The following is a 15,829-nucleotide window of genomic DNA, read 5'->3' as shown; positions in this document are numbered from 1 at the left end:
CATGAGGTGATCTAAAACCACAGATTAGCCTTCACAGCAAAGACACAGAACTGTAAGAAGTTACTGGGTATCAGTTCTCACACCACTAAACACTGATAACAACTGCGTGGCTGGTCAGACTCTTCCTTCACTTGCTAGATTCGCTACAAGAACATGGGTCTGCTCAGTATCAGAACAGAGAAGCTTATGGGGGTGGAGGGAATAAGATCTTTCAGGCATTTAAACTGCATTTTCTTAAGTCTGAATTGTGTGTTATTCTCTGGAAAAAAGGGTGCTGAAACATACTGAGAACTTGCAAGTAGCAGTCTGGTAGACAATTATAAAAGAAAGCAAATATACTTTCTTATTGCAGTATTACAGTAATACTTCAATATAACACTGAGAAACAAGAAGTGGTAGTGTTACTATTTTCTAATCTCGTGCTGATAGTCTTGCTCAGCAACAGCTTTTTTTTTTCCCTGACTACCTACAGAAGTGTGACTTAAGAAATGACATTTCTATGGTGTTTAATGAAGTTTCCTTTACTGAATTTCCTAGTAAAGCTACATGCAGCATAAAGATCAAATCCACGTTTCAGCACCACATTGGTTTTTTTTGTTTGTTTGTTTATGTTTTTTGTTTTGTTTTTGTTTTTTAAGAAAAAACAACAAATTCCCCTAGACGAAGTAGGGAGCACTAACGTTCAGACAAACCTACAAAAACATTGTGAATCCTGAGAAATTATCTGCTTTTGAAAGACTTCACTTACACACTGAGAAAGCATTCTGACTATAGTCTTCTGAAATAAGCTACTGAAAGACCAGGCATTGCCTTGTTTATATACAGGGACCACTGTTTCCATTTTACTTGAGAACAGTAATTTAAATGATTACAAACCTCAAATTGCTGTGGGATAATCAACTTCAGGATAATTATTCCTGGATATGGACCCTTTGGTATGATTATTTATTTTAAAATTCTTAAAAGAGCCATGTTACTACAAAAGCTTAATGGCATAAATGGGAAATTAAGGTAACTGATTTTTATTTTAATAAAAATCAGGGAAACTTGGTACTTTGAAATACTCAGTATAACAGACTTACTTTTTATACTAGACAAATAAAAACACAGACTCACACGAGAAAACTGCTTTCAACAGAAAACTTTAATCAGCTCACCTTAAGAACAATGCAAGAATCATCTGTCCGTATTGCTCCAGCTCTGCACATGGAAGTAAGGCTGCAAGAACATAATAAAACACGTTCACCTATCTTTGTTTTTTATGCACTTAAGATGTTGCAGAACAATCAGCTATACTAATGAAAGGTACTTCCCTCTGCTCTACTGTTGATTTCAATACGTTTGTGCTTACTAGACTTGGGAACATGAGCAAATTACTATGGGCAGACTTGTAGGTAGATTTATAGCACAGAACATCCTGCTGGAGCACTGACATATATGTACACCACACCTGACAAACAAAAGGTCTAACCATCAAGTCTGACTGATGCACAAACCTCTTATACCAACAAAACAAGATTCACAACCTTCACTAAGATAAAGCAGCAATATCCACAGAGCTGTCCTGTGCCACCCACAGCACGGGCAAGCGCTTAAAACAATAAGGAAGAGTCAATATAGGGTTGACAGTCTGACAGCTTGGTCAAAAACCATACACGCCTTGCATTAGCTTAGGAGATGTGGTACAGTTCTGATGCTTGTCCACAGGTACGTCTTAACACACTGTTAGAATAAGCACATCCTTGCTGACAAAGAACCCGATTAAGTCTCGGACACTGAATCACAGCTGCACTTGGTCTTTATTAGCCAACATTAGTGGTAAAGTTAAGCAGTGACAATGACAAGTCCAAGGTCTCAAACTCCAGTGTTGACACACGGTGGCAAACGTATTAATTGCTTTGTTAATCCACCTATCTCTGCACTACAAAATACCAGAAAGCCGAGCAGTTCACTGACCAATATAAAGTGTTTTACGTGGTTTATCACTTTTACCTGCTCAGAAACAAGGAAACAGAATAAAGCTGGAGGGTACCTGTTCTGCATTCAGTGCAGGAACAGTTGAGTAGCTTTTGAACTAAGCCATTGCAACCGACTAAATATTAGCATGTTGCAATTGTGAGGGCAAAAAAAATAATTGCAATTCAGGAAAAGTGACTTAAAACTACTATTTCAGCTCTCAATTGAGAGCTCAACACCTACCAATGGCAGACATAACTAAAATTCCATAATCAATTTATTATTATTATTATTATTTCTTAGAAGTGAAAAAATAACGACTGTTAGCACAGAGGTTGTTTTATAAACTTTACTGTCTGACCCTTGCAACTAACAGGAGGAAATACTCATTTTCATGCCTGGACAATCAGGAGAAAAGCACGAGTCTGTCAGTTGCCATTTACTCTAGCTAGATCCTATGTTGGACAAAGCGGCTCAGATTCAAACATGAAGTAGGTTAAAGTATTTTAACTTCAGGTAAGATGGGCTTGGCTTAGATGGAAGCAATTCCAGTATTTTTAGTGGAAAAGGTTGCTGCTCCACTTTTAGGTGCAAATCGCTCCTCCAAGAGGCTTACTATTGCTCCCTCTGTGCCAACACTGCTGCTCAAATGAAAGATCCTTACTCCATTTCAATCGAGGTCTTAACTCAGGTCTTACAGGTCTATTTCAATTGTTGAAAAACAAAGGAACCTTCTTAGGGTATCCTTGTATGCCAGTCTGGATTCAAACAAATTTAACAAAAGGCTTCATAGATTCACAAAAGGAACTCTAATTCTGCACTCCAAGGACTCTACTAATAAGCCAGAATGGAGCTCTGCATTAGTTGACCAAAACTGGCATGGCAGAAGTGAAGTCTAATTTGGAAGCAGAAAAAAAGAGGACCTGTGACAATTTCATCTACTACTCTCCCTAGAACAACAGAGAGGAAAGAAGGGATACTGACTTGGAGGGAATCAAGCAGGAGTGGACTTAAAGAAGAAAAACCAGTAGGTCTCTGTAAGGCCTTAGACTATTAAGAATCTGAAGCCTTGAATGCCCTACTAAGAAAGATGACTGCCCAGTGACTAATTAGAAACCTAGTCTGAAACACAAGACATTGGATTGTTTTCCTTTTTCCTGCAATTCCTTATTGTGCTTTTCACTGTGCCCTTTCCTTCTATGCCTTCAGAAGTCTATCTGAGCCAAAAGTACTGCAAAGCAACAGCAACGGATGAGATCCTCCACCCAGCTCCTTCCAGTCTGAAGCAGGTCAGTAAAGAACACCAGCACACCTGAGAGCATTCATCCCACAACAAGGAGACAATCCAAACTCAGAACACATTTTTAACTCCAGCCTGCCAACAGCCACATAGCTTGACCTAAGATATATATATATATGTATGTATGTATGTATGTGTATATATATAAATTTCTCATACTTAAAATTAAAATTTTAATCCTAATTATCTGTATCTTCTCTGAATGGTCAAAGAAACAAATCAATTGCAACAGACTTCTACAAGACAGGTAATTTACCTTTTGCCTTCTTCACTACTTTAACAAAACCAGTAAAACCAGACTACATAGCCAACTGTGGTTGGAAAGTAGTGTGGGAGGTTCCCAGTCCAACCTCCCAAAAAGGGGGGGGGGGATTACCCTCCTAAAACAACGCTACCCTCCCCAGTTCTTTATAACTACTTTCACGAATGGGTTAAGTCATCATAGCATGGCAACATGAACAAAAGAGACCATCGTATCTACCCCACTTATTCCTCACCCTGAAACTAAAACCTTTGCACTAACACAAGTGTCAGTGAAATCGTTTGGTGAATTGAACCAGAGAACTCACTGACCCACTTCAAAAATAAGCCATGAAAATCCAAAATGAAAGTTGTAAATGCAGAGAATTATAAGAGATCAAATCAAACAGTATATCAGTAGCCAAACTCTTGACTTATGATTGCTTTTAGTACTTTATAATGACAGGTAATTTTCTCTCTTAAGTCACCTGGGTCATTTATTCCACCATCTTCAACAAAACAGATGGGTAAAGATCTTAAGCAGAGTCAATTCTCAGCTTATGAAGTGAGCAACCCTACTGTTACTCACAGAGGAACCTGCCTACACCAAAAGGGAAAGATTGATTTGAACTATAACATTAATAACATTAATTCTGCTGTATGAACATATGAAGCTTAAAAAATAATTATTTTAATTAAAACACCTGGTAAGTATTATAATTGGTATTATACTCTGTAAGGACACACAATTGACCATAGCCTATTTAAAGTAAAACTTAACATAAGCAAATTCCATGCAAACCCATGTATGAAAGCGAATCCATGTATGAATACACATTCCTGGTAAAACTGCTGCCCACCAATGTTTTTGTTGTTGTCATTTTTTCTTGTTTACATACAACGAAAAGTGGAAGTTATGCTGTGAGCTTACTAGGTGAGAACGATTCCTTCAAGGGTTTAGGTAATGTAATAATATCTGTGATTATTGCTACCTGAAGTTTTAGTTCACATACAACTTTGCAAGAAGGAAAAAAGCAACAGTTAAAAAGTATTGAACTGTACACTATTCCATTTTAATTCCTGATGAAAATTACCATTTGGCTGATGTGAGCTGCATTTCAATAGGCTTGTCCCTTTGTAACATCTTCACAAAAATCTGCGGTAACAATTCTCCATCAACTGACACTGCAAGAGATGAAAGAGAACTCAAAACAACTCTGATTCAACCAGTCAATAAAATAAGTGTCAAACAAGTAATCATGGCATTATACTCACCATTTACAAGAGTCATTGATACCTGTGGGTTTTCAAAGGCTAGAACTGAGAAGCATTTCAAGGCTTGCATTCGAACCTGTGTAAAAACATGATATGAAACATAAATGTAAACGCTAACTTAACAGCAAAATTGGACCATACTGTTGTATAGGCTTACAGAAATTACTCTGTCTTATCAATAAGATTGTTTGACACTGGATAAAAGGCAGATGGAAACATCTAACTCACAGATTGACTGCTGTGATCTCCCTGCTGGAATTACCCTTTCTAGATTTGATGTTGTGAACTTTTCATGAAAAAGAGGCAAGCCAGGACTGGCAGGTGGGAACCAGCCTTTCAGAAACAGTAGTTTTCATTTGTGGTTACTCATAAGCATGCAAACAACAACAAAAAAATGGAGGTATCAGAACAATACTAAAGTCTTTTGAGGACTCGTAAGTACCCAAGAGAATCTAAACCACATGCCACTAGGATGTATATTTTAGAAGTCTTTAAAGGTGATTTTAATAAAAATATCTAAAGAGAACCATCCTGTAGAACTGATTCTAAACTAATCTTAAAGCAAATATATATCATAAGTTGTGCTGCTATTACACAGCTTCAGTTATCACCTGTACACAAACGATTTGCAACTTGGAAGGGACCGCTGCATGTCATCTGGTTCAACTTACTGATGGAGCAGGGCCACCTAGAGCTGGTTGCCCAGGACAATGTCCAGGTGGTTATTTCCAAGGTGAGAGACCCCACAACCTCTCTGGGCAACCTATACTCCGAAACCATTTAACCATCAAACCTTCCTGGTTACCTAGTCAGGCGAGGCTATGAAGCCCTTAAAACCTCTTTTCTGACACAGGGAAGACCATTCATTATCATCTTCCCAGATAAAGAATCTAATTTAGTTCAGATATTAGACTTTGACTTCACCGTCTACAGTTCCACATAGGTAAGCTGTGTCCATGTCTTTCCATGTTCCTCTTACCACATGCTTAGTATGACAACAAAGCAAATGTAACACAATTTTGACCTAAAAAACCCTGTCACTAAAGAAAGCATTTGCAATTCCTGCAAGTTCGGTTTAGGCCCATCCTACCCTCCTCAAAAAAAAGTCCTAGAAACATGGAAATCCAAAGGTAGATAACAACAGCCCAGAAAATAAAACTTCTGTGCACTTATTTTATAATATCTCATTACAGCCACTGTAAGATCTCTTCTCATCAGTAGCAGTGAAGCCTTACTAAGGAAAAATGGATAGCAGAAATGGATATCTGGCTTCAGAACAAAAGCCTCATTTGACAACATTTCTTCTCAGATGATCTAATGAATACAGTGCGTGCTTCAAAGCAGCCGGAAACAGAGATTGTATATCAAAAAGCACTGAAAAGAGTCAAACCCACAGCTGAAGTGCTGCATTCAAGCCAGAAGAAACAGCAGGGCAGGGGGGTGGGAGGTGGGAGAAGGCATTATAGATGTTCTAATCAGAACCACTGAAGTCTACCTGGAAGTTAATTATTTTATGTGATATTGATATATTAATAGAAGATTTAAAAATTACTACGATTACTCTCTTTTCTAGTACTGTCTACTTAATGGCAATTACTTTGGTAGTTACATGAGAAACACAATGCAAGGATGTGGAAAAACATGCAAATATGCTCTTGAAAAGATTTTCTGCATTGCACTGTAAAAGCTGTAGTCCCTTCGTGTTGGACATCTTGCTGGTGAAAAATGCACACTCGGAATGATATAACAAGTGGGAAAGATGCTCACATCATCAACTGCAGAAGGGGAAATCCCAACACCAAAGAAAAATAATAGGCATTTCTCCTGGCAGACCTACACAAACTCTTTTCATGGGAACCGAAACCCCATTCTAGGGGGTTTCTGACATTTATTGGTATGGTCCTATCAACTAAATCACTTGAGATACCTTACTGGCCTCTACTCCAAGTATTAAAAATGTGCAAGCTTTTTAAATGCTGTTGTTTCCTGTCATGCTCTTATTTATTTGGCTCAATATTAAGAAACTGGGTAGATAAGTATGAGAATGAAACAGCTTTTGTTCCACAAAAATGCATCAATTACATGAGAAGGCCAAGAATTTCTATTTAATGGAGAATGCTAAGAAAGCAGCTGAGATAACAATAAAGCTGTTAACCTTGGGAGTATTAATGGAGCAAAGTGTATGAAAAGCAACAAAAAGTGGTTCAGCCCTTACACCTAGAATTTAAAAGTTTGGTCAAACTAGCAAAGGAATAAACAGTCCTACGTCTTCCTAGGTAGGACTAAATATGTATTTTAATGCAACACTACATGTATCTTGTTGGTGAAAAAGCCACTTGAAAATTTTACCAAGCTCCTATTTATTTTAAAAAAGCTGAATGAAAAAAAAAAAAAAATCAGGGAAGGTTCAAACAGATACATGGCTTGGAAAATTCACCTTACAACACAAGCTGAAAAAAAATCAGCTGATGGAAGAATGAACAAAATGTTCCCTATCATGGTGAAAACTTCTTACAGAAGTTTTACAAGACAGAAAACAGAAGTCTGTCAGTCTCACTAACGAAACATTAAAGACAGCATACTTCCAACTGGATTTATAAAAAGAAACAAAATCCAACAAAAACAAAAACCACCACATAAGATAATTAGGCCCTGGAACAAAACACCAAGTTTCCCTTTACATGAAATTCTTATTTGAAGCCTTGCTTTCCTGCTGAAAGATACTTCAGTTACTGAGACTGTTCTGTATTAGGTTGCAGACCGAAATAAGGCAAGAACAATTATGTTCTCTAGTCTTCATCAAGCAACAAACAGCCTTTTTTCAACAAAATAAAAATGGCACAGAAACATTAGATATTTTGTATTAGATATTGCAATAAAAATAACTCGGGATAAATAAAGATGCTTTCACGTGTTTCTAGTTTTTAGAATGATGATATTCATACATTTGGGGAGGAGGGAATAAATGATACCTTCATAAGAAAGTCCATAACAATTTGACTGCTTAGAGATCACAGGCTTGGCTTCTGACAGATTTCAAAATAATTTGCATACCAGGTATCTGCTAGCTCTCCAAAAAAACAAAACAACAAACAAAACACCAAGTTACACTGAAAAGCTTTGGAAAGCACTTCACACACTCAAACATTTTAAGTAATTTACAGCAGACTCCTATAGCTATGCTTAGGATTTGAAATTTTGGCCTCAGACTGAGAACAGGTAGTTGACCCTCCTTGCCACCACAATATGCGTACACTATGATGCTTCTTCCCAGCAGTGATATTTTCAGATAGCCAAGGACGGACTTCCCAAAAACATAACAGAGGATGGAGCTGAGACATGTGAGCAGAAAACACTGGTAGCCGGTGGCCTTCACAGATTCCACGTTCATGTTTTTTCAAGGATGATTTCTGTTTAAGACAGCTCACCTTTGCTTTTCTTCTGATTTTTTTTTTTAATCATGTAACATTCAGCATACTAGACAAACCAAGTGACTGTTCTCTGTCAGATCAACAAATGCCAACTCTGTTTTAATTAATGATATTCTAACTTAACAGAGCATTCCAAAATAGGTCTCATTTTGATAGAAATCCATATGGCAGGTAAAAACAATTTTTATTCTAGAAATGAACATTACACATATTTACAGTTTTAGTTCATACATGTATATATATATATATTTTTTAAATCAACATCACTGGCATCCCTTTCATAAAAATGTACAAAACACCGAATAATTGTAATGTCTTACTTTGTAGGAGGTGGAGACTAACAGATGTGCAATATTCTGAACTGCTCCATGGTTAAACAAGATTGTCTGGTGATCTGGACCCTACAAAGAAAAACATAAAAATGCAATTATATATAGTTTTAAAGAACATGTATAAGGTTTCCACTAGCTCTGTTTTTTTAAAGTATTTAAAGGTAGATTTACTAGCATATACTTTGAAATCAGTTGGCATACCAACCTTTTATTTCTTAAATAAAGAAGTCCATCTCCAATTTATAGCATTTGTCCTTTTCTGGTGATCATTTTCACTTTTTACTTCAATAGGAAACTACTATTTTTCATAAATAAACAAACATGGATAGACTACTTATGTTTCTATTCCTCATATTGGAAACAATGGAAAGCTCCCGACTTTTTCCATGAATCATTTAAAGTATCTCCAGTCACTAACTTTTTTGTGTGTGTAATATTAAACATTTTCAGCAATTCTAACTTCAGAAGAAATGGAATTAGTTCTAAAACTGTTTCCAGACAGAATGTGACAGTGCACTGAGAACAGATTCACATTTTCCTCCTACAGATTATTTTAATTTCAAACATATTTAGCCATAAATCTAGACAGCCATCACCCATTTATTGGCTTCGAGACTTAAGTCAACAATGGCTGATAAATCAATATTTTCCCAAGATTTAAAAAGCATTTGGAATTAAACACAAGTACTGAATTCTGCAGTAGAAAGGTCTCAGAAATTCTGTAGCATGACAAGGCTCAATGAGGTCAGAAATAAACCACAAAACACCAGTGGGGCCCACAGCTTTCAGCGTCTCTTGGGAGATTTGGTCTGTGACTTACAAACACTTCTTTAGAAGTGGATTCATGACTCCAGTCATTTTTTTTGCATTAAACATCGGCCATGCGCAATTTAAATTCAGCTTTTGTAATGTCACAGCATTAATCATACCTTGATACATTTTCTCAACTAATCTGCAAGTGAAGAAAGCATCTTCACTCCTTAATTTTACATTCAAACCCAGCTGAGTTCACGGGCATATCTACACACCCCAGTATGCATAAGTGACGCTTAATTTTCACATCTGAGATAGAGCTGAAATCAGATTCCTTTTATGTTCAAAGGAACAGTTTTGGAACATCCCTTACCTCTAAGGAAAAAATAGTATGAAAGTTCCTTTTAGATGCAACATATCTGGTGCTTTAAGAGATGCTTCAGCTGCTACTGCCACCAAGAGCTTTCTACCAAAAAAATGCAATTAAAATAGCATGGTTGAAGTAGGAAAACAACTTACATTGGCACACAGAAGTGGCTGAGGCAATGATTTAAAGCCGCAGCTATGCCAGTGTTGAAGCTGAAGAACAGATATTAAAATATGTGAAAAATATGAATGAACTTAAACTTTAAAAAAAATCATATTGACCTAGATTGTTCTAGTAATTCGTGGGTATTACTGTTTTTTCAAAGAGATGAAGAGGTAAACTGTGCAAACAGGAGGGGTGCAAGTAACACTTGGGCATATTCATAGCTGCGTAACTTGATGTAATGAATATATCCAATCTGTACACGCTGTGTTTGTACGCACCAATCCTGCTTGCTCAATGCACAGTCAGGTTGAGTACCAACTCAGAAATAGAGACAGCTTCAAACATACACCTGAAATCTTGATATCACAATGCATCATTCTGTTCTAGTTCCAAGTATCTCCAACAGCAGTGTAATAGCAAGGCCTTTTCACTCTGTTTCTCTCTGGGCATCCTAACAGAGTTGCAGAAGCCAGTTCTATTTCAGGGATTTTTTTCTCCAAATATAATCAAGAGATGTAATATTCCAGAGAGAAGTCATATTTCTTGTATATTTTTCCATCATAAAACGCTGATTTTTCAAGAAGGATAGGACAGCGTAATAATTTATTCCATAACGAAATTTTAAAAGCAGATACCTAAATGTAAATGTACCGTGGTTCAGGGATCCAGCACCAGGCCTAGGATCACATAAGAAAACATTCTCTGAATGGGCCCTGATTACAGGCTTTATCCTGGATCTTTCCCAGACACGAGATTTTAATTTTCAGCCAGCGGTGAATGTATTACTTATGCAGAGATGTCACCACGTTCAGATATAATTTCCAGCACTATCTTCTCAAATCGTTCATCCAACCGTTTCTTTCCAAACGCATACCTTATCTTTCTCACTTGACCATTAAAATATTAAAGCTTACCTACTCGCATCACTTTCTCTGGAAACAAATCAATTGTGATAGAGAATCTTAGAAAGTATGTGTTGACTTGCATTTTAACAAGCCTTGCACATCAACCTGATTTCAGTTCACTTGGTTTTGCTTGTATGTTGATAGAGTCCTAACTATGTATGCTAAAAACTGCATCCACTCCCCTGTAAGCCAACACTTTCCTTTGCTTAGAATGGCTCTTTTCCAGAGTCAGCATTTTCCACCACTCAATTTTAACTCTAAAAACGCAGTGACAAGCAGTAAAAGCATGATGTACAAGCAGAAAACAACAGCAATATGCTAGGAACCTGAATTAAGGATTTCCTAGCTAAGGAGAACAGGTCTGAGCTTTTCCAGTGAAATCCAAGCAGGCACAAAACGAGGAACCTGAGAAACCCAACCAAACAAGATTCTGGCCAGGAAGAGAGAAAACGGAGCACAAGATCTAAGCAGACAAGAGTATGCAGAAACAAGGCGGGGAGAAGTTGAGATATGTCACCAGTTGTTTAATGCATAAATCGATTAACACGAAGAGAGAAAAAAAAAAACATCAATACTTATAGTAACATTTCTTCAGGGAAAATAAATAAGGGTGCTCTCAATCATGGCTTTTTAGGGGGAGTCTTCATTAAAAATGTTCTGAATACTGAAACGTTCAGAAATATTCAGTATTTTTTAGTGATAAGAATGTACTTTTCACACAAAGCAGAAAATCCCCTGCTTCACTCTACTAGATGCACTTTATTAAGTCTGAGAATACAGAATTGATGTTTTGTCTTAATTACCAGATCTGAAATCCAAGAATTAATCAAAATAAGAAGGGGACAGTTTACAGCTGCACTCAAGATATGCATTTGCCAGAACAAGAGAGAAATGAGTTCTTGATCAATTTAACATTTCTAATAATCTGTTTACTCAACCACAAATATTTTTCTTTGCTACATAGCTAAATATTTATTCTGTAAAAGCAATTATATGTCCTACGATTCGTAGCCATTACTCTGCTTTTCCTGTGCATTCACATTTCTGTCTGTTCACAATATCAGCCTTTTCCTCCCAAAAACTTGGATTTCTGAAAACATTCACTGCGAGTTTTGTTTGAGAGAGGCTCTGGGGATGGAGTAGGTGTTGGCAAACAGTAGAGCGGGTTCATACGCCCTTTCTTATTCTCTTCTGGTGTGACTGGGCTTACATTTTGTTAACCATATATCTGAGATGAAAGTCAGCAGGAGTCAGCAGAGCTAAAAGGAAGCAACTCATTTGGAAAAGGATGACTGTGACTGTTTTCAGATTGGGCTAGCTACCTGAAGTTACACAGCAGTTTTCACACAGCCAGCAGGGTTTGTGCTGCCACTGAGCTAACCCTGACTGGACAAGCGTTCTGTACCTCCATATGTAATCAGTCCTGCATTATTTTTCTTGTGTGCCAACAAGGCCTAACTTTTCAACAGTTCAAGTTACTCAGCCTATTACAGAGATGTTCAAGGGCCATTTAAACACGAGGTGCCCATGTTTGTTATTAGACGGGCAGGACTTACTTGTGTCTTGACCTGACAGTAACTAGGAACAATCAGCTTGCATTGCAGTTCTCCCACTGCCTGCTCCATGCCCGTACAACATTTCTCTTCATCCCCAGATAAGGAGAAGCTGGATGAATGACTAATTCCTACTCAAATTTGTATTCCCCCCCAATAAGAAGACTGAAGGATACACCACTTGGATGTTCCAACTGCTCTAATTTTCAACTTAAAAGCAGCTCCAGGAGAAGCAGACATTTTCATTCAAATCCTATTAGGTTTTTTATTCTTTACAATATTTTTGGCACTAAGACTTTCCAAATCTACAAATATATATATAAAAAACTAACAGGCAGAAAGGAGAGCCACTGGTGCATTTTTCTTCTTAAAATACCCAATTCCTTTCCCAACATTATCTCGATTTGAACTTCTACAGTCCAGTGCAGGATTTTATCTTACTACGCTTGCTTTAATAATTCTATAAATATTAGCAACTGAGTTCCATTTTTAAATCACTCTATAGTCTTCAGTCCCCAGTTTCATTTAACAGAAGACATGAAACTGAATAAACATACATGCAAAACAAAGAAACAATTCACAATTTCCAAAGACTCGTTTTTAAGAAGTAATATAGACTTTTGGAGGTAAATACTTATAAATACATCAATTTTGGAATATTTTTATTTTTCAGTCTAACAGATAAATGCAATCTATGATCTTTTAGTTATAAACTGTTTCTAAATGGGAAAGATGCCATAAAATTCTGATTTTCTACGTTGAATTGAAACTGTTAGTGCATAACCCGCAGGTATAGTAACAAAAGAAACAATAATTATATAATAAAACAGTGGTGTGGGAAAACTGGGGCCAGAGTGCAGAAAATCAGGATGTCTTAAGACTACAAGACAGCCTGAGAACAAAACTGTGTTTGGGGTGGGGTTGTTGCTGTTTTTAAATTAGAAGTTTTCCCAGATTAGGAGAATTGCATTATGTAACAGGAATGAACATGTATCTGGATAAACCTGAAACTGGTAGAGCTCAATTGAGAAGAGTATGGTTTCTCCTCTCAGCTTACACCACCTCTTAGAAACCATTCTCTGGGTTTAAAACAGATGGTTTGAAAGCAGATGCAAGCCGCAAAGAGATGCTCACACTTTTGTGAAACTTCCGAGGAAAAAAAATGAAGTCTTCCTACATTTATACCGATAATAGTGAGAACTGATATTTGCCTAGACCGTTGATTTTGTTTAGTAGTCATATACATATACATACAGAGACACCCCAAAATTACTTATTTGCATATTTTGTTTTACTGTATAGAAACATCTACCAACCCCAAAAAACATGACAACGAGTCCAGAGCAATGGCAGTTCAGTCATTACTGTCCTTATGTTCCTGCCACAATATTATCATCTCATACAGTTTATTATATGCCAGAAACGCAAGTCTCAGAGAACATGTATTCTCTTTCTTACTTTGCAGCAATGTGAGAAGATCTGACATATGTATTCCTGTGTATATCGAGACCTACTGAGCAGTGCCATGAGGTGGGAGATAACTGTAGCATCCTGGAAACAAGCCAGAAAAGAAAAATTATTAAGACCATTTCAGCATTGCTTGTCAACAGTTTGTTAGTTAAAGAAGTACTAATTCCATATTCTATACATTTCCTAATTCCACATTCTTCATTTCCCAATATAAATTGTTCCAGAATGGAACACTGGAGTTCTCAATTTCATCAGGTCAAGACATAAGACTATTAAAGTAGTACAGGAGATACTTAAAACACAAGTGACAATTCTAAGAGGCACCCTCATGGCGGGTAGGATAGGGAAATGACATAGGAGTCAGTGCCAGGTATAAAAGCTCTTGCTTTTGTGTCCAGGACCTTTACTTTATGGGAAAACAAAACAAAAAAAGAACTCCAAGTAAATCACAACAAAAGAAAATCATTATACACAGAACTTCCCTTCTGAAAACACAGCCAGTTACTTCTTAAGCCTTATGGCAAGGTACAAAATGACAACATTTTAAAGCCATCAGTTACTTTTACCAGTACCTCTCAGTCAGAGGGGATAATGTTAAAAGGAATGCCAAACAGAGGAGATGAAAGAACTCAAGGATTCTTCCTGTCCAGAGAACTTACACTGTAAGTTGACTGTACAGAAGTAAATCAGACTCTGTTTTACCTGCAGGAGAATGACTAATAAATAGCAACTCTCTTACCAGGGAAGAAGTGGATTACAAGTAGAACAAAATCTTCATGCTCATTAGCTACTTTTATGATAATGAAAATAACAGTAGCCCAACAGCTATGATTCAGAGATGCACAGTGATTTCTGACACTTTATTTCTCAATTATTTGGGAAGTTTCTAGTAATACTTCTTCTTTTTAATATTTTTTCCTTTTAAATACTTATTATTTTTAAATAAACATGCATTAAGTCTCTCCTATTCTATTTGTATCCATATTTGAGATTAAACAAAGCTTTTCAATATTTATTTTTAAGATTTGTATGTTTAAATATTGTGAATTTAGCAGACTTACTTTACAAAATTTTGCTGCCAACAATCCAGACTTGTTCATCTCAACAGAAAACAGAAAGCAGAGAACAAAAGTGACTTCTGTTTCAATTGTTTGTTTCTTAATCACTGGAAGGGATCGGCATAGTACAGACATATTTGCCTTTTCAGCATCTTATAGGAAAAGTTACTTACTAGGAACTGGAGTACTTCCAGATACACCAGCTGTACATCCACGCTCATTGCATTCTTATGTGCATAGGAAAAGCAAAGGACAAACTATTCTAAGCAGTATTCTTAGAGTCTGGTTTAGAGTAGCTCCACCTGATCTTCTGCCTTTACACGTGGCATATAAACAAACACCCTGATTGACTCTCAAGTGCAGTGTCCAAGGGCTTGCAAGGAGTTGGTTTGGTTGTGGGACAACACTGGGTATTAAACCCTCAAGTGTATTTTATTAGCGCTGGTGGTCATAACCATCACGAAGTGTCTTCTTGATTCTCCCTCACAAAGTAAGCCTGCATTAGTGGGTAAACTAAACAGGTACTGGGTTTTGGGCATATGACAACTAGAACAGCAAATTTCTACAAGAAACCAAAAGCAGCTAATGAGCCAACCTTGCTCACAAGAAAAACACATTAAAATCTTCTCAAGTCTTAACAGGTCTCTGAAACTTTTATGCGTCTCCTTCCTTAAGTTAAAGCAAAACAGACTGATGACATCCCCAGAATTCCTCTGTGGTGTAGCACATTTGACCCATTAAAACAGATTCTTGTCTTTATCTGTTAATTTTAGAAAGCTCCCAACTCTGTAAGCTTTAACACACTAGAACAGCATTATAATTAAAAGGACAGAATAATCTGCTTACAACTTACAGTGTATAGGAGATCCTCTGGAGTTACAGGACTAATGAAAATGGTACGGAGACATCGTAGGCAGGCTTCAATAAACTTCAAATCTGGTGATAGTAATCCTATACATATAAGCAAAAACTAATATTCAGCTTCATTTTCTTGGCTTATTTAAGTACTTCAGAAACATTTACT

The 15,829-nt window shown here is 36.9% G+C and overlaps 1 protein-coding gene across 3 annotated transcripts in view; it reads right to left on the bottom strand.

Annotated features, from left to right (window-relative positions):
• Nucleotides 1-15,829, bottom strand: part of ARMC8 (armadillo repeat containing 8) — a 63,817-nt gene that overhangs the window by 18,596 nt on the left and 29,392 nt on the right. For 2 of the 3 annotated variants that reach the window (XM_082767100.1, XM_082767098.1), the window contains 7 exons: nucleotides 15,659-15,756; nucleotides 13,736-13,828; nucleotides 9,807-9,866; nucleotides 8,523-8,603; nucleotides 4,772-4,847; nucleotides 4,591-4,681; nucleotides 1,158-1,218 (listed from right to left, as the gene is read on the bottom strand). In XM_082767100.1, coding sequence (XP_082623226.1) covers nucleotides 1,158-1,218; nucleotides 4,591-4,681; nucleotides 4,772-4,847; nucleotides 8,523-8,603; nucleotides 9,807-9,866; nucleotides 13,736-13,828; nucleotides 15,659-15,756 — 560 coding nt within the window. The remainder of the gene's footprint in view (nucleotides 1-1,157; nucleotides 1,219-4,590; nucleotides 4,682-4,771; nucleotides 4,848-8,522; nucleotides 8,604-9,806; nucleotides 9,867-13,735; nucleotides 13,829-15,658; nucleotides 15,757-15,829) is intronic. The other variant, XM_082767099.1, reaches the window with a different exon arrangement.

The sequence above is a fragment of the Aythya marila genome, assembly GCF_965140915.1.
Source record: "Aythya marila genome assembly, chromosome: 9".
NCBI lineage: Eukaryota > Metazoa > Chordata > Aves > Anseriformes > Anatidae > Aythya > Aythya marila.
Note: the sequence above shows the minus strand (reverse complement) of the source record. Positions and strands in the feature narration are given on the sequence as shown.